This window comes from Macrotis lagotis, chromosome 7 (assembly GCF_037893015.1).
Source record: "Macrotis lagotis isolate mMagLag1 chromosome 7, bilby.v1.9.chrom.fasta, whole genome shotgun sequence".
In the NCBI taxonomy this organism is placed as follows: domain Eukaryota; kingdom Metazoa; phylum Chordata; class Mammalia; order Peramelemorphia; family Peramelidae; genus Macrotis; species Macrotis lagotis.
In genome coordinates, this window is record NC_133664.1 from 197,534,318 (window position 1) to 197,557,722 (window position 23,405).

At 39.6% G+C, this 23,405-nt stretch overlaps 2 protein-coding genes across 10 annotated transcripts in view; one reads left to right on the top strand and one right to left on the bottom strand.

Moving 5' to 3' along the window:
• Positions 1 to 23,405, bottom strand: part of FOXJ2 (forkhead box J2) — a 287,675-nt gene that overhangs the window by 63,400 nt on the left and 200,870 nt on the right. The window lies entirely within an intron of this gene.
• LOC141493272 (solute carrier family 2, facilitated glucose transporter member 3-like) overlaps positions 1 to 23,405 on the top strand; it is a 59,092-nt gene that overhangs the window by 1,635 nt on the left and 34,052 nt on the right. For 5 of the 7 annotated variants that reach the window (XM_074194394.1, XM_074194398.1, XM_074194399.1 and 2 more), the window contains exons 2-6: positions 13,916 to 14,067; positions 15,387 to 15,479; positions 15,932 to 16,092; positions 17,118 to 17,361; positions 18,211 to 18,286. In XM_074194394.1, the coding sequence (XP_074050495.1) occupies positions 14,053 to 14,067; positions 15,387 to 15,479; positions 15,932 to 16,092; positions 17,118 to 17,361; positions 18,211 to 18,286 (589 nt within the window). In that variant the 5' untranslated portion in view covers positions 13,916 to 14,052. Of the gene's footprint in view, positions 1 to 1,578; positions 1,620 to 13,915; positions 14,068 to 15,386; positions 15,480 to 15,931; positions 16,093 to 17,117; positions 17,362 to 18,098; positions 18,191 to 18,210; positions 18,287 to 23,405 lie in introns of those variants that run through there. The other 2 variants (XM_074194395.1, XM_074194401.1) reach the window with 2 other exon arrangements.

Sequence of the window (23,405 nt, forward strand, 5' to 3'; positions counted from 1 at the left end):
CCCAGCACCCCCCCCCACCATAAAGTGTCCTCCCAAGAGAACTCAGCCCATCTCACCAGATGACGGGGCTTGTGGTGAATAAATGGAGCCAAGAAGCGAGGCCTCAAGGAAAGGGGACAAGGAAAGGGGCAGCTCTGGGACACGTTGGGAAGACATAGTCTGATGGGCGTCAAAGTGGTCTCCCTTAGTGAACCTCTCTAGGAGAGCCAAAGTTCACTCCCTTGTGAAAATAAGACCTCCTCTGCAAGCTCTCTCCCCTCTGTTCTTACAGGACAGGAAACTGGGGCCCAGAGAGGTAGCTAAGTCTCCAGAGCCACACAGTGAATTAGTAGCAGAGTCAAAACTGAAATCCAGCAGCAGCTAGTTTGCAGAGTGTATACGGCACGGGCCCTGGAGTCAGGAGGACCTGAGTTCAAATGCGGCCTCAGACCTCGCTTTGTGACCTTGGGCAAGCCACTTAACCCCATTGCCTTGCAAAAACCTTAAAAAAAATGAAATCCAGGCTTTTTTGCCTTTAGATGAGAAGATACACTTATTCAAATAAGATTTTCAGCTCCTTAGGGTGCTCAGTTTCCCATCCTCAACCACTCTTTTGATGACTTACAGTTATTATCAGTTATTACTTTATTATATTTTATTTTTTTGGAAGGCAATGAGAGTTCAGAGGCTTGCCCAAGGCCTCACAGATAGGTAATTATAAATATCTGAGGTAAAATTTGAACTCAGGTACTCTTGACTCCAGGACTCTATCCACTGCACCACCTAGCCAACCCAGTAGTTATTATTTTTTATAATGGTAAGGTATCTTACCCAGATAGGCCTCAGAAAAAAAATAGTACATGAAAAAGATCATTTAACTGCCCCCTTTTTGTATCTCAGAATCATATTCCTAGAATTGGTAAGGCCTCCAAGGCCCCAGTACTGTCTAATAACCCTTACCTGAATAAAAATATTCTTTCCAACATACTCAAAGAATAATTCATTTATCCTGTTTTTCCTTAAAGGTCTCTTAAGAGAGATGGGAAAGGTGGCTAGGTGGCACAGTAGATAAAGCATAGGACCTGGAGTCAGGAGTACCTGGGTTCAAATTCAGTCTCAGACACTTAATAATGACCTAGCTGTGTGGCCTTGGACAAGCCACTTAACCCCATTTGCCTTACAAAAACCTAAAAAAGAAAAAAAAGAGAGATGGGAACCCAGCTCCTGGGGATAACCCATTTTACAGAGGAACAATTCTAATTTTAGGAAGTTTTCCCTTTTATCAAGCCTAAATTTGCCTTTTGGCAACTTTCTCCCATTTTTCTTAGTTCTGTCCTCTTAAGGCCAAGCATCTAGTTCAAAATCTTCCTACAACAAAGATTTTCAAAACAATTGACAAACAATTGAATTTCTCCAGAAACTAAAGCCCTAGTTTCTTCAAATGATTCTCCTCTGGCAAGAGGTCAAGGCTGTTCAGCAACCTGGTTGCCCACTTTTAGATGCCATCCGGCTTCCTTTCTTTTAAGATCATCAAAACATAACAAAACCACTACCAGACTTTTGTCTTATTCAACTTCTTTTTGACCTTTGGTGAATTAGGATTCTGAAGAGACACTTGGGATCATCTCCTCCAGAAGAGGGTAAGTACTTTGCCCTAGTATAGTTGCTTCTAATTACTTGCTCATATTTACCCCTTTATATTGCTTACTTATGTTGATATTTTAGAGTTTCTACTTGGCTCTGATCTTTTTCATCAAGAATGACCATTTTCCCCCTGTAGGAATATATTCAATTTTGACAGGTAAGTTACTTTTGGTTATAAGCATACATCTCTTGCCTTCTGCAATATAATGTTAGCAACTCTGTACCTTTATAGTTTTAGTTATTAAGTTTTGTACAAGCTCACATTTGAACTCTTTCTGATTGCTTGCAGTACTTTTTCTTTGACTTGGAAGCTTTTGACTGACGTTCCCAGCATATTTATTTAAGGGTTTTTCTTTCAGGATATGACCCGTGAATTTTTCCTCTTTGCAGTTTTCCTTCTGGTTCCAATAGATATGTTTGTAAGTCAGTAAATATTTATCAAGTACTTATTATTTGCCAAACCTTGTGCTAAGCACTGGGATTACACAAGAGTTCCTGCTCTCAAGTGGCTCATATTTGAAAGGGGAAGACAATACAATATGCAAACATCTTCATAAATAAGATACATTCAAAATAAATTGGAAATAATCAAATAATCAAAAATCACTGAAAGTAGGGAAGATAGAGAAAAAGTTTCCTGTCAAAAGCCCCAGCAAAGATGCCTAGATGGGAGAAGTCAAGAAGAAGATGGGATGGGTATTCTCAAAGGCAAGCCAGAGGTCAAGGAGGAGGAGGACAGAGAAAAGGCAATTGGGCAATTTGAGGTTTGGCAATTAGGAGATTATGAGTAACTTTGGAGAAAGGAGTTTCACTGGAATGATGAGGTCAGAAGCCAAATGGTAGAGAATTAAGAAGGCAGTAAAAGCAAAGGAAGTAAAAGTAACTATTGAAGATGTCCTTCTCAAAGAGCAAACGGGAAGAGATGTAAAGGAGGAGCTAGCAAGTAGTGCAACATCCAAGTGAGGGATTGTTCAGTATGGGTCATGGGCATGATTGAAGGCAGTCAGGAAGCACTCAGTGGAAAGGGTAGACCTGAATATAAGACAGAAACCAAGTATTATAGAAGGGGCAATTTACTGGAGAAGAAGGGATGAAATGGGATATGTGCATGTTGAGGGACTTGTTTTGGTAAAGTGAAGGGGCACATTATGTAAGATAGGGTGAAGGGAGAAGGCAGAACAGTTCTGAGTGATGTAAGAGAAGAAGGAAGGAAGAAGTCAGAGCTCTTGACATGTGACTTCAATTTTTTTTTTCATTAAACTGTGAAGCAAAGTTTTCAGCAGAGAGAATGAGGGCTGGGGATGGGGAGAGCCATAGGACATTTGAAGAGAGATGAAAAGATTTGGAAGAGCTACTCTGGTGAATGGGATAGTGATTTATTTAGGGATATGTAAATATATCCCATGTTCTATAAATAGAGAAGTGATGTATTTGTGAGTGTGGCAAAATCAAGGGTATGAAAATTTTTTGTGTGTGACAGAAATGGGGAGAAGTAGGTCATATGAAGTGAATGATCTGAGGAATTTTGAGATTAGTATGTTTATCACTATGTAAATTGAAGTTCTCTAGTAGAAAAACAGGAATTGAGTAAGAGAAAAAAACTGAATTAGGCAGTAAACTCTTTAAAGAAAGAAAGCAAATATTCTGGGTATCAGTGGACAACCACCACCAGAATTTTGATTGGGTGGTAGATATGGATTAAGTGTACTTCAAAGGAGGAGAAGTTCCTGAGTGGTGATGATAAGAGGAAAAACTTTGTTCGTAGGAAATGGGGACCAAGAAATATTCCAACTTCTCGGCCTTAATCAGTGAATTGAGTAGGATGAGCAAAATTGTAGCCAATTCAGGAAAGGCAGGCTGGGAAAGTTATGTCATTAAGAGGAGTTTTAAGGTGAAAACACTTTTGGTGCCTATGGAGTAGGCATTCCAGAAGAGATAGAATGGAAGGAGTGGGACATTGAGGGAGTTAGATTATACTCAAGGGATCAAACAGTAGGAGATGAAGAGTGGAACTTAAAGAATGCTGAAGAATTTCAGAATCATTAGAATGGAGAGGATGGGGGAGGGGAGTGGAAGAATTTAATAATCATTGAGAAGTAAATTCTGGTAGGTTTTTATTGTTCTTAGGGCTTTGACCTCAAGGTAGAGTTCACTTAGGGTCAGGCAGTTCAAGGGAAGGAACAAATGCTGGAAGTTGGAGGAATGCTACTATTATTCTTCCTTCAAGGCAGGAGATGAGGCTAGAGACTATGAAATGACATTCTCCCTCTTTCCTAGAATGTTGGAGTCTCAGACTTGATAGAATGGTTTCTCTCTCCCTGAGGATGTTAGGGAAGCAAGACAGAGACCATGTTGATGCAGGCAGTTTTCTTTCATGATTTCTTGAAATATGATATTCAGACACTCTTTTGGGTGATGTCTTTTAGATATTTCAATGACCCTAAAATTGTTTCTCTTGGATCTTTTTTCCAGATCATTTGTTTTCTTTATATGAGAACTCCATGTTTTCTTATATATATTTTCAGGCTTTTAATTTTATTTGAATAATTCCTGTCTAAAGGAGTTAATTTCTGCTTGTTTAATTCTAATTTTCAAGAAGTCTCTTAAGTGAGTAAAATTGAGTATGTGGGGGCAGCTAGGTGGCTTAGTGTATAAAGCACAGGCCCTGGAGGCAGGAGTACCTGGGTTCAAATCTGGTCTCAGACACTTAATAATTAGCTAGCTGTGTGGCCTTGGGCAAACCACTTAACCCCATTTGCCTTGCAAAAAAAAAATTGAGTACATGGACCTTATATACTAAACTGTTAATTCTCCTTCCAAATCTTTTTGCTAAAGGTCTTATTTCTTTTCAGTTTTTTTCTCTGTTTCAATTATAATGTAATTTTTAGATTCTTCATTTCTTCTAGGAATGCTAGTAGATATTGTGGCTGATTTATTTCTTTTGCGACTTTTCCTTTAGATGATTTAGTTATTCTCTTCTACATTTGTGTCTTGGGCATTCTTGACACTATAGTTCTTTATTGTGTTGGTGTTTGTTCATTTTTCCAGTCCTATTTTTCTATTTGATATTAGAGTCAGGTTCTGGTCACTTCTGGAGGGAATGTCTGGACCTTAGTTTATGACTTTGATCCTGGTTTGGGTCTCTATAACCTGGGTAGAATTCCATTAGACTTCTGCTTGGCTTCCTTCCTTCCTTGTCAGCCAGTTGGAAGGCTCTGCTGGTTCAGAGCAACAGAACCCATGCTCCTGCTTGATCTGAGTTCCTTGACCTCTTTACTCAGTAAATAACTTTTTTCCAAGGCAATGGACTTGCCCAAAGTCACACAGGTAATTATTAAGAATCTAATTCCGGATTTGAACTCAGGTTTTCCTGACTTCAGGGCTGGTGCTTTGGCTGGTGCTCTATCCACTGCACCAACTAGCTATCCTCTTGCCCTCTTTCCCCAGTTGATGGACTAAATCCATGACTCCACTCTGGGGTCAGGGCCAGACACCCAAGGAGCAACACTCTGACCCTTACACTAACATGACTGGGTCCCCTGGGTCAGTCCTTGCTGGAGGTACAACTGCTCTATAACTGCTTGCAACACACACCTGCAAATCAGTCAGGTGGTACATATTTATGAAGCCCTACTGTGTTTCAAGCCCAGCTAAGTGGTGAGGGATGATCATGATGGAGTGGTTATGGTGATGGCCTAGAACTATTGGGATTTCCCCTGACAGGTTGGTATCCTACCTACTACCAGTTGCCTTGCGCTAAATGGTGGGGGATACAAAGAAAAACAGAAGACATTTCTTATTCTGGAGGAGCTCACAATCTGATAGAAACCTGCAAAATTGCAAACATACAAAAAAACTAGGAACAGATAAATTGGAAATGATCAACATTGGTAAGGCACTAGAATGAAGAAGGATCAAGAAAGACATCCCACAAAAATAATGGAATTTTAGCTGAGACTTGAAGAAAGCCAGAGAAGCCAGGATAATGACTCATCTTGAAGGTTGAGATAAGGAAGGAAAACATTCCTAGGCATGGGGGACCACCTGTGAAAATGTCCAGTGAAAATGGAGTATCTAGTTTGAAGAATAGCCCAGGGGGCCAGTATCACTGGCCTAAAAAGTGGGGTTGTATAATGTGTAAGAAGGCTGCAAAGGCTTGTGCTTTAGGAGAATCGCTTTGACAACTGAGGCAGGATTGACTGGAGTTTAGACCAATTTTGAGGTGATATGGACCTGTATTAGAGTGATGGCATTATTAGAGGAGAGAAATGGGTATATGAGAGGTAGAAGGAAGTATCAACAGAAGATTAAAAACAAGTCTTGGCAACATGGATATAGAGAGTGAGGAGTTGAAGATGACACATAAGATGCACACTGGGGAACTGGATTGTGGTGGCCTCCAAGTTTGGAAATAATAAATAAAAAATAATAAATAATAAATAATTATAAATAAAAATAATGTCATATATAGAATGATAGTACTTAGAAGGGACTTAGTTCATCTATATTTTCTTTATCAGAGTGGTAAAGTGGGTCACCTAATTGTGGACAAAGTAGGAAGTGAGTTTGGCAAGGAATGTATTGGTCATGTGTGTCTGTGTGTGTGTGTGTGTGTGTGTGTGTGTGTGTGTGTGTATGTGTGTGTGTGTCTGGATTGCATTTTATTTTTTATTCTCACAAATTGTCTCTCATAAATTGTCACCCAATTGTACAATAAAAAAGTAAACCATTGCATATCTTTGTATAAATAAAGGTCTAGAGATTGAAGATCTGATAAATTTTAGAGAAATAGACTATGAAAACTTCTTTCCCATAATGATGAGATTTCCATTTTTTCAGGACATTTTTGTCAGCAGTATCTTTGCTGGGACATAGGTTTGGAGATTCAAGACTTTCTTGAGAACTATAATCCTGAGAATATATTTTATTCTCACCAAGTCCCTCTCCTTCATTTTCAATTATTTAGCTCATAACACAGAGGAATTTAAAATTTTGTGGGTTTTTTTTTCAGATGATTTGTGAGAACAAATTGCTACATACACTTACATCAGTCACCAAGTATTTATTAGCACTTATACTTGATGGATAGATCACTGACTGTCAGGAAGATTTAGTTTCAAATTCTGTCTCAGATACAACTTAGTCACTAGGGACTAGGTATACAAATACAACAAAAGAAAATTCTTTCCCTAAAAGAAATTAGCATATTTTTGCTATTTTTTTCTTTTTCATTCTGAGTTCTCTCTTTTCCTTTACTTCTACTACCCATTGAGAAAGAAACATTATACCCATTATACATAAGAAGGTATGCCAAATATATTTCTTCATTAGACATGTTTCACCTTCCCTGAAAAGAAAGGAAATAAAAATATGCTTCAATGTGTATTCTAAGAGTATCCTTTGAAGTTTTGGTGAATCACTATATTTATCAGAGTTATGTCTTTTGCAATTGATTATCGTTATAATATTCCTGTTATTACCAGATAATTCTGGTTCTGCTTATTTCACTTTGCATCAATTCATTTAAGTTTTTCTGAAATCATTCCCTTTGTCATTTCTTATAGCATAAGAGTATCATTCTATCACACTCATAGTTTCATTCAGTCCCCGATTGATGGACATCCTCTCAGTTTTCAGTTGGCACCACAAAAATTGCTGCTATAAATATTTTTGTACTTACATATTTATGGGATCTTTTCCTTTTTCTTTGATCTCTTTGGAAGTATAGTTGAAATATCCATATTACTTAGTCAAAGGGTATGCATAGTTTTATAGCCTTTGGGTAGAGTTCCAAATTTATTACCCTCCTTTTCCTAATCAGCCAAATAGAGCCCCATGTCCTTACTGGAAGTTGCAGTGCAAAGAGTCCCACAGAATAACCCAATTACCCTTATATAAATGAAAGGTAGGCAAACTAATTTTTTGGGGAGGAGATTTAATGTTTTTGGAATTTGGACATCTGCATTTCTTCACCCTTATGCCTTCTTTTATTTATTGCTTTCTGAACAAGAGGTACACTCCATCAGACATCAATTGTTTTTTAAAAAGCAAACATAATTAAAAAAATCTCACAGGTGCAGCATTATTATAAAATAAAGGGTTGTTGACCTTGGCTAGGTCCTAACTCAGGTGCTCCTGAATATCTTACATACCAATACATAATGTGGAGATGGAGAACTTTATAATCAGGAGAAACTTTGATTGATATCATGTAGTGATTTCTTTGTAAATTGATGATTATGATACCCACCTCAGAGAGTTAACTGGAGGATCAAATGTAATGATGTGCTAAGTCCATAAAACAAGGTCATTTAAATATATTTACTCTCACTACTGATCCAGACCAAGGAAATCCAAAATGGAAAGATATGGAAGTAGAATTAATAAGACTTGGTACCGGATTGGCTATTTGAGGGAGAGGGAGGATAAGTAAAGGTGAACAGTTGAGTATGACTTCTAGACTGTGAACCTTGTTTACTGAAAGAATAGTGATATGCTTCTCAGAAAGAGGGAAAGTGAAGCAAAAGTCCAATACTTTTCTTCCCTCATCCCTACCCCAACTTTTAGGTTGGTTTTCTTAATCAAAAAATATAAGCCCTGTGTCTGCAGTGGAATTCCCAGGAAAAATTGCACAGAATAACACAATTACTCTTGTCTGGATAAAGAGTGGGCAAACCAGTGTAGGTTGGAGATTCAAAGATTTTAGAATTTGGACATCTGCATTTCTTTATCCTTGGGCTTCATTTTTTCATACTTTTCTGAACTGTCTATCAGACAAAGAACCATTAAAAAAATAAAAACTTTTCAGATGCAGCATTTTTAAAAATAATGAATTGTCGACTTTAGGTGCTCTTGAATATCTTACACATTGGAGATGTGTAGGTGGAGATGTAAGAGGGATCTTTATAATCAGAAGAAACTTGGATTTTGTTATGTCATATTATATTGATGCTTTTTCTGTAAATTGGGATATACCTAACTCACAGAGTTATCTGGAGAATCAAATGAAATGATGTGTAGTCTGTAAAACATGTTATATGGGAGGCAGCTAGGTGGCGCAGTGGATAGAGTACTGGCCCTGGAGTCAGGAGAACCTGAATTCAAATTTAACCTCAGACACTTAATAACTACCTAGCTGTGCAACCTTGGGCAAGCCAATTAACCCCATTGCCTTACAAAAAAAAAAGCAAAAACAAACATGTTATATGAATTTTCTCTTATTATTGACCCAGGCCATGGAAATCCAGAATCTTTCATATCTTCATAAATGTTGACATATGTACATGATTAATATTAGTCATATCTGAAAGCATGGGTTGTCAAACTAGCTAATAATCTTCCTTCCATTTAACATGGGAGTAAAGGATGAAACAAAAAAAGATTTGCATTTTTGAAGTTACTATTAATACTTACAAGATTGATAAAATTGCCTTTGCTCTCATTAATACCCATGCCTTTCCATGTTTTGGGGATCTATATATGTTGAGGCAGCTGACCTGGGATTAGTTTGCCTTTCAAATGCCAAGAAGACAAGTTTTAGTTGTTTTGTTTTGGACTATTATTTGTAAGCTATTTTAACCTCATTTTCTTTTCTTTCCATTGCTTAAAGCACTCTGTTCTGAAATGTTTAGAGTCAAAGAGAGTCTGGTTCTCAACATTTCATCTTAGGTTTGATTTCAGGTGAAGGATAAAGATAGAAGCTATGTTTCTATCTTTCTGGTGATATTTGTAGCTGAAAAAAAAAAGAAATCACCCTCTAAAATTGTTCATCTATCATATGGGAGGGGGGGAAATATACTAGAGAAACAGAAATAGAGGCAGCCGACCTAGCCATCTTTGTTTCTCCCAGTTCTTCTCCTTCCTGTAATATCCTTTACTTCTCTCTTCTCTAATAGTTTCTTTTTTTTTAAGTTTTTTTGCAAGGCAAATGGGATTAAGTGGCTTGCCCAAGGCCGCACAGCTAAGTAATTATCAAGTGTCTGAGATCAGATTTGAACCCAGGTACTCGTGACTCCAGGGCTGGTGCTTTATCAACTGCACCACCTAGTAGACCCTCTAATACTGTTTCTATAGAGATAAAGAGAAAATTTTTGGATCCTAGCAGAGTTTATCTCATTGCATTCCTCTGTCCATAATTCCCTCCAAGATAGCTAATTAGCTCATTCAATGAATAAAACACTAGATATGGAATCAGGAGTTTTGATTTCATTGAGTTTCAATCCTGTTTCAGAGCTCCTTGTGACTCTGGGCAAGTCATTTATCCTTTATTTACCTCAGTTTCGTTATCAGTAAAATGGATATTATAATAGTACCTCTCTCCCAGGGTGATTGTGAGGATATTTGTAAAGTGCTTCATCAACCCTAAAGGCGTACACACACACACACACACACATATATGTAAATAGCTATTTCCTCCTTTCACCTTTTCATTTCCTTCATAGAAAAGTTTGACTTTTATATCTGTCCATTAAATTTTGTCACCTAGACTACACATTTCACCAAAACCATATCTTCCTAAAGATAGACTATTTTATCACAATTTTCAAAAAAGATGTTGGGAAAGTCCACTTTTGGACACCAATTTATAATTTCTGGGACTTCCCAGAAATTATACTGAAAATTGAAAATAAAATTATTTTTCTTTTTTCCTAGGAAATATACTGATTTGTTTAAAAATTTCTGCCCCATCACCAGAAGAGTTTTAAGTTTGTGTTTTCTGCCTATATTTGGTGGAAGGAGGTAGTTTCTTTTACACATAATATCTCAGGTTCCTGCTCAAAGATAAAGAATTTTTAAAAAATTGATATGTTAAGTTTTATAATACCCTCAAAAATAAATTTTATGGAAAGCTATATTATATACCTAGACAAAATATTTGTTCCTTATATTCTCTTTTTTACACCCTCATTTTCCTCTCTCTTAGTAATCATCTCTGGTTATTTTACCTGTTTTTCCAGAAATTTAAAACTCTTGGTAAGATTTTTGGTCTTGCTAGCAAAAGTCATCCATCTTCATGTAAAAGCCAGGGGATCTCAGATACCCAGCTGTTTACTTTTGAAGTCCAGGAGGAAAATAAAATGAAGAAACTACGGGAGAATATCAACAGGCAAACAGTAGTGGAAATGGGATTAGAACTGGGAAATTTTTAGGTAGTCAGTTGGATGCAGAATTAACTTCATATGTTTTGGGATAGCCAGGTGGACACACATTATCCTAGCATCTTAGTCTTTTATAAGGACCAAGGCAAAAATTGTTTTCTCCTTTGTTATGGGGAAGTGAATAGATTGTGGCTACAGATGGCCAAATGGTGGCATTAATCAACTTCTTTAGCAAGAGGAAATTACTTTGGGACTAGCTAATTTGGTATATAAGAATAAAGTTTTCACTCTTCAATCCCATTCCTTCTTATGGTCTTGCTGACCTTTCATCTTGAGTTTGACTAGAGGTATCGTGCAGTGCCCAAATAAGCAGTGGGGTGAAATGATGACCTGTCTTCTGCGTCATATAGGAAGTTGCCTTCCTATTCCTCTGACTTGAGGAGGGAGAATTTTAGGAGTCAGGATATTGAGACTTGCAAGAGAACTCAATGACATATATTCTAGCTAAGGATTCATTTGCCAATTTGTATCACTAGATAGTACCTAACCCTGAGTCCACCTTCTAACAGACTCTGATCTAGTTTTAGAAGATTCATGCCCCAGAATCTTTGCTGAGGTATTTCTATCCTGCCTTCTCCAAAAGGATTTACCATAGGTTTTTTTTTTTTAATCACATCTTTTTAATCACTAAATGGTGTTTATTGTGCAGGAGTATATGAATATTCTCTCCTATTCCTATGGAAAAACCTACAAAAAATAAAAGTTGAAAATAGCATATACCACACCATGGTGATGTCAAAGCATTTTAGTGACTTTCTTCTGTGATGTGAATTAATCATGAAATCACCGAACATTTGTTGAATGACTTTTGTGGGTATTAGTGTTAGCTGCTCCAGGTGGTGATAAAAATCAGAGATGTATAAAACTTGATCACTGCCATTAAGTAGAAGAGATAGAACATATTCTTAAAAGAAGGGCAAGGAAGGCTGCTAGGTGGCACAAGTGGATAGAGAAGCAGCCCTGGAGTCAGGAGGACCTGAGTTCAAATTAGACCTCAGACACTTAATAATTGCCTAGTTGTGTAACCTTGAGCAAGTCAGTTCACCCCATTGCATTAAATAAATACAATAATTTTTTTTAAAAAAAGAAGGGCAAGGAGGAGGAGATAAACATAAATAGAATTTCCTGCAGACTGGACTCCAGGAAAAAAAGTGATGAAGGACACAAGAGAAATAACATAAACAAGTCAATGGGGATTGTAAGGAAGTAGTAGCAGTAGTATAAGTATAAGTAGTAGCTTGGGGCCAGGTAGTTCAAAACCTCAATTAAGGAGTATGGGGTTCATTGAGTACACAATAGGATAAGCCATTATTTCTCCTGAAAGAGAAAAAATGAGGTAATTCAGAACATTTAGGAGGGGGAGACTCCAGATTTCCCCCAAGTCTGAGGAAAGTAGCAATTCAAACAAGCTAGATAACATTTTTTTTACTTTCACCATTGAACTGGTTACCTAATTGCCAAACAAAAAGTATCCATGAACATGTAATCTTAATAATGCTAATGACTTTTATATAGGCTTTGCATTATTCATAACAATTCAAAGATCACTTTCTTATTTAATTTAAATTAATTTCAATTTTTTTTTATTCAAGACCTACTCTCCTTCCCACCTCCTTTCTCCTTTGAGAAAGTCCTCTGTTCTAAACCTGTGGTGCAAAATAAATTACCCCAATAAACTAAGACTCCCCCCTCCTCTCCCCAAATATGTCTCAGTCAGTACTCTCAATACAGCACTTGTTCATCTGGAGGTAGGTAGCATGGTTTCATCATTAGTCCTTGTGAATAATGGTTGGACATTGAGTTGATTAGAGTTTTAAAGTTTTTTAAAAGCTAACAGTACTGTTATTGTAGAAAATTTTTTAACTAGTCTGCAAGTCTTCTTATAGCCCAACTCTTCCATCATATTCATATAATGTAACTGTTCTGCCATTCTTCAATTAAAGGACACTCATTTTTTTTAAAAAAAGGACATCCAATATTCATTTTTAAACTCATTTTCACCTATTAAGCATATTAGCATATTTCAATTTTATAAGTTTCAATGACTTGATTTTTCAGCTTATAAGCATTTGTATTCTATCCCTCCCAATTCACTGTTGGAAATAAAAAATCACCTTGTGTTAACTATGTATAGTCAAGCAAAACAAATGACCAGATTATCCATGTCCAAATAATGTATTTATCATTCTGTATCTTGAGTTTATCACCTCTGTTAGAACAGGTGGGTAACATAAAACATCAGCAGGTTTCTGGAAACCTTAACCGGTCATTGCATTGGTCAATCTCTCACAGTTGTTTGTCTTTACAATACTTTTGTTATTGTTCTCCTGGTTCTTTTTACTTCATTCTGCATGGGTCCATGCAAGTCATAGGCCATCATTTGTTCATTCATTCCCCAATTAATGACACCCCCTTTTTTTTAGTTCTTTGCCACTACAAAAAAGCTGCTAATTTTTTAAACATGAGTCCTCTTTCTCAAAAGGTGATCTTTTGTTTTTAGTTTGCCTAGATTTCCCCATGTTTCTTTTTCTCTTCCCTCCTCCCCACATTACAAAGAATATGTTTATATGAACCATTTTTCAAAGATCCCTTCCGATTCTAAATATGTGACCCAAGAGATCCTGTGAAGTAAGTATCATCATCCTCATTTTAGACGGGCCACCCGAGGCATCCCCGCAAAGGTTGGGTGACTTTGCCGCACAATCACAAAGACAGGCGAGCCGGGCAGGAATCTGAACCCAAGGCTTTGGACTCCCAGTTCAGCACCTCATAGACCTTCCCTCCTCTGAAGGCATTTTGAAGCCTTGCTCTGTCTCTCCTCTTTGTGTCAGCACGGCTTTCCTCGCCTCCTTCAGCAAGGTGATTCTGTGCGGACTGGAGTGGAAGCTGGGAGCAGCAATTTGCCCTCCCACCTGCCTTTCAGAGACTCGGAGGTCTAGGAACCAGAGAAGCCGCCGCCTTCGGAGAGCGGGCGGGGCGGGGTGGGGATCGGAGAGGGCGGGGAGAGGGGAGGGCGGGGGGCCCGGGGGCCCCCGGATTCGGAGGGGTCACGAGCCCGGCCAGCCCCCGCGGGCCCCACCCCTCTCCCAAGCCATAAGTAGGCAGCCCGAGGCCCTAGCGCGATGTTTTTGCAGTGAGGCACGGCTGGAGGACCGACGCGGCCCCTCGGAGCCGGAGACGCCAGCGGCCCCACCGCGGCCCCACGGGAGGGCAGCTCCTGCCCGGCGCCCCGCCGCCTCCCCAGCCACCGGGAAGGGACTCGGCCGGAGCCATGGCGGCGGCCAAGGTAAGGGTCCTGGCGCCCCGGAGATGCCGACCCGTGAGGATGCTGCCCCCGCCCCGAGGATGCTGTTCCCGGAGGGAGCTGTCCCCGCCCCGAGGGTGCTGCCCCCAGAGGATGCTGCCCTTGCGCGGCTCCAGGAGGACGCGGGGACAGGGCCGTCCGGCTGCCCGCTCCCCAGGCGGGACCCCCCGGGAAGGGGAGCCTGGCGGGGGCTGGCCGGGGAGGGTGTGAGGAGTGGGGAGAAGGCGCGGCCACCGAGGAAGCCCCCCGCTTTGGGGACTGGTGGGTGGGGCGCCCCTCCCAAGGTCACCCCTCCCCGCCCAGGTCCCGGGCTTCTGAAGTTGAGGGAGCTGCAGATAAGGGCTCTGGAGGCCCAGGCTGCCAGGAGCTGTTGGCGGTGCCGCGGGTGGGGGGTGAGGGGCTCCGCATCAGGCTTTGCCCCAGGAAATGCAAACGGGGCGCGCTGGGTCGGGGGTTGAGTGGGTGGTCTCTCCCTAAGGCGAGGAGAACGGGATGCTCCATGGGGGGGGAGCACATTGCCCCCAAGAGAGCCCTCCTGCCAGAGACCCTCATCTCCAGAGACAGCTGGAGCCCAAATGGACGGCTCCGAGGGATCTTAAAGCCATGAGCTTGCAGGAATTCGAGCCCGGCTTCTCCAGCAGCCCCAGGTCTTGCTGTTTCTGGCCCGTGTTCCCAAGACCAGACTGCAAACAGTTCTGTCTGCTGAATCCCACCCTTAATAACATTGCTTGAGGGCATAGCTGTCTATCCCTTCCTTCTCATTGTGCCCTCTTTTAAAAAAAGCTAAATTAGTTGACTAGCTTTCCCATTACCTAAAACCTTTTCCCCTAGTGATGTACTGTGCGACATACTGTGCCTTCCCAGTTCAGATTTTCCCATGGAACTTGAAGCATGCACACAGTAGTCCCTCCATAAATGTTGATTGAACTTACCCCTTACTGTCTCCTCTTGGCTCTCATCCACATCCTGAATGTGCACATCAACCAATCCACAAGGTTGGCTGCTTGGAATGTCTGAGAAACATATTATACCAGCAGTAGTGGTATGAGTAATTTGGGAAATGAGGAGAGTGGTACATTGGGGGCATGAGGGACAATCGGCCAATTCAAAGGCTAGGAAATGAGGTCAGTGGAGGTGAAGAGGTAAGAACAGCCACTGAGGCTAGAGTATGGGAGGAAAGGAATGTATAAGTAGACAGGAAGCATATAAAGGGACCAAGTGGTGGAACTTGAATACAGCTTTATAGATCTTCTGAAAGAGGAAAAATAACCAGGGGACTATTTTGTTTCTTTACCCACCAGGTCACCGGCTCCCTCCTTTTCTCTGTTGGAGTAGCTGCTATAAGCTCTTTTCAATTTGGCTACAATACTGGTGTCATAAATGCCCCGGAGCAGGTAATTACCCAGCCACTTAGTAAATAGCTTAGTGGAATCCCCATTTGCTCCCCATTTTAAAGCTGACAGAGCTCAGAATTGGGGGTGGGGTTCAGTGGGGGACATAAGACATCACATTCATAGTGAGGAAAGAGGAAGAACAACCTTAGTACTTAATGAGTCATTTATAGGTGAATGTAGGTGAACATAGGTGAATCACGACCACCCTATGTCATTCAGCACAAAGGGAAGGAAAAGGCTTTATAGTTCTCCAGTGCTGCCACCTGCCGAAAGTCTGTCTATAGACTAAAAATATGGAACACATAGGAAAAGCGATTGAGGACTCCTAGTCCCAGCCTTACTTTCAGTTTTTAACCCTATATCTTTGGGGAAATTGTTTAGGTTTTACCCTACTCCTCCACCTGCTATTGCTAAATGTAATCCAGTTCATCATTCCTTTACTTCTTTTACAGATCATCAAGGACTTTCTCAATTCCACTTTACAAGAAAGAACTGGTCAGCCAACTTCTGAGTTTCTGCTCACCTCACTTTGGTCCTTGACTGTGGCCATCTTCTCCGTAGGTGGCATGATTGGTTCTTTCTCTGTGGGACTACTCGTCAACCGATTTGGCAGGTATTACTCAAAAGCCAGTCTAGAAAGAATGGTGAAGGGATTACTATAAAACATGGGCTAACTAATTCAGAGTAAAACCAGTGAATTAAGGGTGCAATGGAGCAAGCATTAAATGTAACCAGTTAAGCCTCGTTTAACTCTATAGTTAAAACTTTGAAGTGTAGATACTGTAGATAATTTTCTCATGAGAAAATTGATTGTACCACCTAGCCTACCCCTCTTTCTGAGAGGAGAAAGTATCGGTGAAGGAATTAAAATTCTGAATACTACAGGTTTAATTTGAAAATAGGTTTCCTGGCTTTCTACGGGCTCCTTTTCTAGAAGTCTCAAAAACCTGAAACTAAGAGTCCCTACACATACACTTAGCTATTTCAGCAATAATAGGACTGCTCGGGATCATTTAAAACAAAGCTTGGGGCAGTGGCTCAGTGGCTAGAGCACCAGCCTCGGAGGACCAGAGTTCAAATTCTGTCTCAGACATAATACTTAACCTGTTAACCTGTGTGACCTTGGACAAGTCATAATCCCATTTCCTTGGGGGAAAAAAATCAAAACTTTCTGGATACTCTCAAATTTCATTTGACTCTGTCTCACTTGCCAGGACCAAATGAATATATATAAGAAATTGGGGCTTCATCTTAAGTCTCATTTTCATTATCTTTCAACCCAAGGTCATTTTGTGTAATCTTAACTTTTACCCAATGAGGCCTATGATCTAAGATTAGGCAGAAGATGGAAGAGGTTATCAGTTGCCATCTTGGCTTGGCCAATAATATTCCTAAACAAGCTACAAGAGAGAGACTATGATTTCCCTGTTTTTAACCTAGTCATACTAATGGGGAAAACTGAATAGAGAATAATTTATAGAGAATGAGACCAAAAAAGGAAAAAAAACTAAGGTGAAGGAATGAGGAAAAGAATCAAAACACAAGAAATATGTGGAAGAAACAAGGCAAGGAAACAGTACAGCTAAGAGGAAAGCAATATAGAGAAATCATACTTAGTTACAATATCTGCTTTTATAGGCACAACTCCATGCTCATCATCAACACACTAGCACTTGTGGGAGGTGCTCTCTTGGGCATCGCAAAGTTCTCCAAGTCAGTGGTGGAAATGCTGATCCTGGGGCAGCTGGTCATTGGCTTATTCTGTGGACTTTGCACTGGCCTTGTGCCCATATGTATTGGAGAGGTCTCCCCAACTAACCTTTGTGGAGCATTTAGCACCCTAAACCAGCTGGGTATTGTCGTGGGGATCCTCATTGCCCAGGTATTCCTTATGTTCTTCTATTCACTGGGTGAAAGTGGTAAGGGAAGGTACAAGGGAACTTAATTTTACCCTTTCAGTAGCCAGCATCTATCCAATAGATTCATAGTTACTAAGAATGACTGACTTGTTTCATTATTGATACTTGAGAGGGCCTGATAAGTTATTAGTTTAATTACTAGTTCTGGGAAAGTAGGCTTATTTTTTTTTCCATTATAAGATAAGGCCATAAAAAGACTAATGAAGGTAAAGATTTTTAAAATAGTGCCCTTGACTAGAATTTTTTTAAAGGTAAACTATACCTAATTTCACCCAAAAAATTTGTCTTATAATTTTAAAAGGGTCCTTGGCATATAATTCTGATAAAAAAAATTTTATGGATCCTTAGATCTTTGGACTAGAATACATAATGGGAATTGAGAATCTCTGGCCAATGTTATTAGGTTTTACTGTCGTCCCTGCTATTCTGCAATCTATAGCCCTCCCAAAGTGCCCTGAAAGCCCCAGATTCCTACTTATCAATAAGATGGAAGAGGAGCAGGCCCGAAAGAGTTAAGTATTAAGGAGTATTTTTGAGGCAATAACATCAGGAATTTGCACCTACTCTCTCGAGTAGCTTTTTTAAATACCATGTTTTGGGAGAATCCCTAAAGCAATCTTTATGCTTGGTCTCTTTCTAGTTCACTCTTTAGGAAAAATGAATTTGGTTAAACTAATTTATCCCCTCTTCCTATTCCCAGTTCTTATGAAGTTATGGGGCACTCAAGAGGTAGACCAGGATATCCAAGAGATGAAGAATGAGAGTGCTAAAATGTCACAAGAAAAGAAACTAACTGTGCTAGATCTCTTTAGGGTACCAAATTATCGACAGCCTATTATCATTGCCATTATGCTCCAGCTCTCTCAACAGCTCTCTGGAATCAATGCTGTGAGTACCTAAATCCTTTCATTACTTTAACATTAGTATCATGATTTTTTTTCATTATTTCTACTCATTAATATTAATAATAATTGATGGGGAACCCCAATTTACAGGTGAGGAAACTGAGTAAGGATAAATGACATGCTAATTTCCTGACTTTAGGTTCATGTGTTCACAGTAAGCATATAGGAAGGACCCTTCCTGTGGTAGGCCTCAATGGGAAGTGGTTTTTATCAGTTCTCTTGAAGTATTAATTACATAATCTTTTTAGTTGAGTATACTATACTATAAGACAGGGAAAGAAGGAAGAGTATAAGAACTTTGACTTAAAAATTTTTGAGCACCAGAAGGGAAATCAACCAGATGACAATTAAGTGACAATAATTTTGTCATTATTTTTAAAACTTTGTTTTTTGCCTTAAATTTTTATTAGTTATTTCTTCTTAGCAAGTCACTTCCTCTTAACTCACCTCCCTCCCTTTTTAACAAAGAAAAGCATTTAAAAAAAAACAAACTGAGGGCATGCCCTGCGTTTCTATTGAGTAGAGGAATGTGTGCTTCATTATCAGTTTCTCTGGACTGAGATTGTACTTTATGACTATAAGAGCAAGGAAGGGATCTTTGAATTGTTATAAATTGTTAAAAGAGGATTTTACATTCTTATAGTCATTGTCTGTGTTCAATAAGTTCTTTCTCTTCCAAATGATCAGGCTATCATAGCTTACACAATATTATAATTTTGACAAAGGGAAGACACTTGAGTCAGACTCAAGTTTACTTGCTGAATGGTTGCTACCACTAAACCTACCTAATTTTGGTTCCATAGATCATTCAACGAAGTGCTGACTGATTTGTCTTTTATGAGGGTCATAACAATGATCTTAAAACTTAAGGGGGGGGGGCGGCTAGGTGGCCTAGTGGATAAAGCACTGGCCCTGGAGTCAGGAGTACCTGAGTTCAAATCTGGTCTCAGACACTTAATAATTACCTAGCTGTGTGGCCTTGGGCAAGCCACTTAACCCCATTGCCTTGCAAAAACCTAAAAAAATAAAACAAAACTGGCTTGGATCAATGTTTTGCACATAGTTGATCATAGTAGAGTGTTGTTATTACTGTGTACAGTGTTCTGGTTCCCTGATTATTGCATTAATGGAATGAAGGAAGTCCATCAAGGTTGATCATCACCCCCATGTTTGCTGTTAGGGTGTACAATGTTCTGGTTCTGCTCATCTCACTCAACATCAGTTCATGCAACTCTTTCCAGGCTTCCCTGAATTCTCAGCCCTCCTGGTTTCTAATAGAACAATAGTGTTCATCGATGTACATAAACCACAGTTTGTTAAGCCATTCCCCAGTTGAAGGACATTTACTTAATTTCCAATTCTTTGCCACCACAAACAGGGCTGCTATGAACATTTTTATATAAGTGATATTTTTAGTCTCTTTTTCATAATTTCAGGAGGGTATAGACCCAGTACTGGTATTGCTGGATCAAAGGGTATGCATATTTTTATTGCCCTTTGGGCATAATTCCAGATTTCAGCCAATATTTTGGATGAATATTCAGTTCAATGTCTTTGGCACAGTTAATTCTTCATGGTATAAATGCAGAGAGAATTAAATGAGGTCAGGAGCCCAGATTTGGGATTCTGACTCCTGAGGCCTTTTCCATGCCAATCATAGAAAAATTACTTGACCTTAAAAATATTCTCATCTTTAAAATGGGCTGATGTTTGTAATGGCCTACTTCACAGAGTTATGAGGAAAGTACCCTGTACCTGAGTCTGAGTTAAGGAGGCTTTGGGTTGTTGACCTAACTGCACCATTCTAACCAGTGAATGATCAGAGTTAAAGACAGGGTCAGGTATCCCAACAGAAATCTAATTTCAAATGAGGGAAACAGCTTGCAAAAGACACCTGTGCCTAGGGACTGCTCCTAGTGGGTGAAGGACAGAACTGCATAAAACTGTATACATGAAATGTATAGCCTTGACAGTGAGTAGGTAACATCAGCAGTGAGACAAAATTTGATTCACAACCAAACTGATTTTGCCAGAGGGTGAGCGCAAAGGAATGTAGTTATTGCCAAACTTAGCAGAACTTGCTTATTGGGCCTTAGTTCTGGCAAACAGGATGTCTCAATGTCTTAAACATGAAAAGGACACATTCCTGGCCAAGGACCAAGTCTTATAAGAATGCGTTTGCCAGGTATCTTGCAAATCCAATCAAGGGCCTTTAAACTGAAGGGGAAGGAGGAAGACAGCAAGGAAACTGCTTTTATTTCTGAAAATGGAAACCTGGTCTCAAGGGACCAGGGCACTATGCCTGTTCTGCCCACTGAAGGGACTGCTTTGCACTGGACCTACACAAATATGGCAGATCAAGTTCAGTCTTGGGAAGCCGGGCTTCTAAAGGGTCTAACCAGATTCCAGTTTGAGACTCTTACGGTCTAGGGACTCCACAAAAGGGAAGGAGTAGAAAAGAACTTAATGGGAAAGGCTTTTAATTTCCTACATAACATTATATACTCAGCAAATAAAAAGTAAAGACAGTTGATTCCCTTAAGGAACTTAGAATCTAGTTGGGACAGACTACACAAAATGAAGATGAAAACGGGGAGGTAATGCCAGAGGGGACCTGAATGGTAGTGGGGTGAGCAGAACAGTTGGTGGCAAATTGAGAGAAGTCCTTTCTGAAGGAAAGTAAGGGGAGGCCTTTTTTTCTTTGCTGTTCCCTTAGTCCTCAAGAGGCAAAAGAACTGAGATACTGAATAAGTATGAGCAGCAAAACTGAAGCAATCTCTGAGATGCTTGTTGAGTTTATCCTTGGTAATCTTCCTTCACATGGGTTAGTCTAGATTTCCTTAAAAGTTGACAAAGCAGGCACTTGATTGATCCAGGTTTGAGCTGTGCCTCCCTTGATACAATGTTCTGGCTTTATTGAATGACTTTCTAGACACCTAATGATATAAATAAAAAGGCCACTCATAGTGCACTAACACCTCTTAAATCTGGGGAATTTCCCAAATTACCATATTATTTCTGGCTGACTATAAAGGTTTATAAATGGGGATTAGTGAGACCATGTCTAGCCAAACTAAATTCTAATATTCTTGTTATGTTTTGTTAACTGTTCAATGACTGGTGGTACAGGTTTGATGTTGGGATTAAATGACTTAAACAGGTACCTGGCCTGTCCCTAACAATCTAGGAAAAGTAGTGAAAAATATGTTAGAGAGGTATAGCCTCGGATGAAGGAGAAAAATGCTTAGTAGATTACACAGAAACCTCATGCCAATATATATATTTTCCAATATTAGAAATCCAAGATGTGTTGAACATTTAACACTAAATACATAAAATGAATTACCAATGATTACCAGTGTAGCTGTAGTATGTCTTCCCATCTCAAAGGGATGTGATGCCATAAAGTACAAGTGACTTGGATTAATTGAGGGAAGATTAAGTCACCAACCTTACTTTCTCCTCAGAAGTCATCCAGTTCCAGTTGACCAGATAGGGCTCAGGATGACTGGAGATGGTTGGAGACTTCAGTCATTGTCTTTAACCAGTCTCAATTTGACTGAGGTAAAGATCCATTCAGTGATTAAGGTAGGTACAACTTAGGTTTCTGGCCCAATCAGAAGCAATTGCAATTTACAGTGCCTCTCAGTCCATCAAGATCCAAACAATGACCAGGTGGGTCTTGGTCTGATATGGATCAGATGACTAGAGATGGCAGGGAATGCTTCTGGAGACCTTGGCCAATTGTTCAACAGTGAGAGCCAGAGTGAGTTGAGGTCTGTAGACCCCATGTGATAATTATTTCTGAATCACAACTCTCTTGTTTAGTCATAAAGTATGTAAATATAGGTGACATGGTGGATGGAATGCCAGACCTGAAGCCTTAAAGACCCATCTTCTTGAGTTCAAATCCCTATTTGTCTCAATTTCCACAACTATTGGAGAAGGAAATAGGAAACTTCTCCAATGCCTTTGCTAAGAAAGCACCAAATGGTGTCATGAAGAGTCTATACAACTGAACAACAAAAATAGGAATGTAATTTATTTTTTGTTCTCCTTTTTTCACTTCCCAACGCTGCTTGTTGCCTTTAGTTGCAAATAAACCTTTTGTCAAATATTTGCCAGGCAGTTATGGGTACAGTGGATTGGACTGGTCCTAGAGTCTGGAAGATTCATCTTTCTGAATTCAAGTCTTGCCTCAGGCTTAGTTTAAACTAGTTTAGCCACCACTTCCCGGTAATGGTAATAAATAAGGGGCAGCTTAGGTGGCTTAGTTGATAGAGCACTGGCCCTGGAGTTAGGAGTACCGGGTTCAAATTCGATCTCAGACCCTTAGTAATTGCCTAGCTGTGTGGCCTTGGGCAAGCCACTTAACCCCATTTGCCTGACCAAAAAAAACCTAACGGCAATAAGTAGGCAAATCTTCTATCCTGCATTTAGATTTTCCCGTTAATCCCTGTTCTTTTGCAAGGTTGATTTACAAAAGAAAGCTGGAACCTTCGAGGCCAACCAGATTACTCCTTAAACAAAACAAATTGACCTTCCCAAAATCAGATCTACAGTTCAAGGTCTAGATTATTGCCCTTCATTTTTCTTGATTCCTTTACACATTCTGGTTAATCAAGATTAGTGGGGAAAACTTAGTTGGATGACATAGAAATATGGTCATTCAATCAGCTTCTCTAATCCATAGAAAGTTGGGGTTTTTGTTATACATGTAAGATCAATAATACTTTTTTACCAACTCCTATCCAAACTTTGAACATTTTCTTCATTTTTCTTCAACTTTTCATTCTCCAAACTTCCCAATTTCTGTTGATGGTACCACTGTCCTTTCAACAAACTCAGTTTAATAATTATGGAATTCCCCTTGATTTTTCCTTCTCATTCAAACCCCTTATCCAATTATTTGCTAAGTCTATATAAATCTTGCTTCTACAACATTTTTCTCATTGATCCTATTCTTTCCACCAACATAGCCTAAATTCTGAGTCACTCCCATGTTGCCTTTTGTCCAATAGCCTTCTTTTTTTTATAATTTTTTTTTAGGTTTTTGCAAGGCAAACGGGGTTAAGTGGCTTGCCCAAGGTCACACAGCTAGG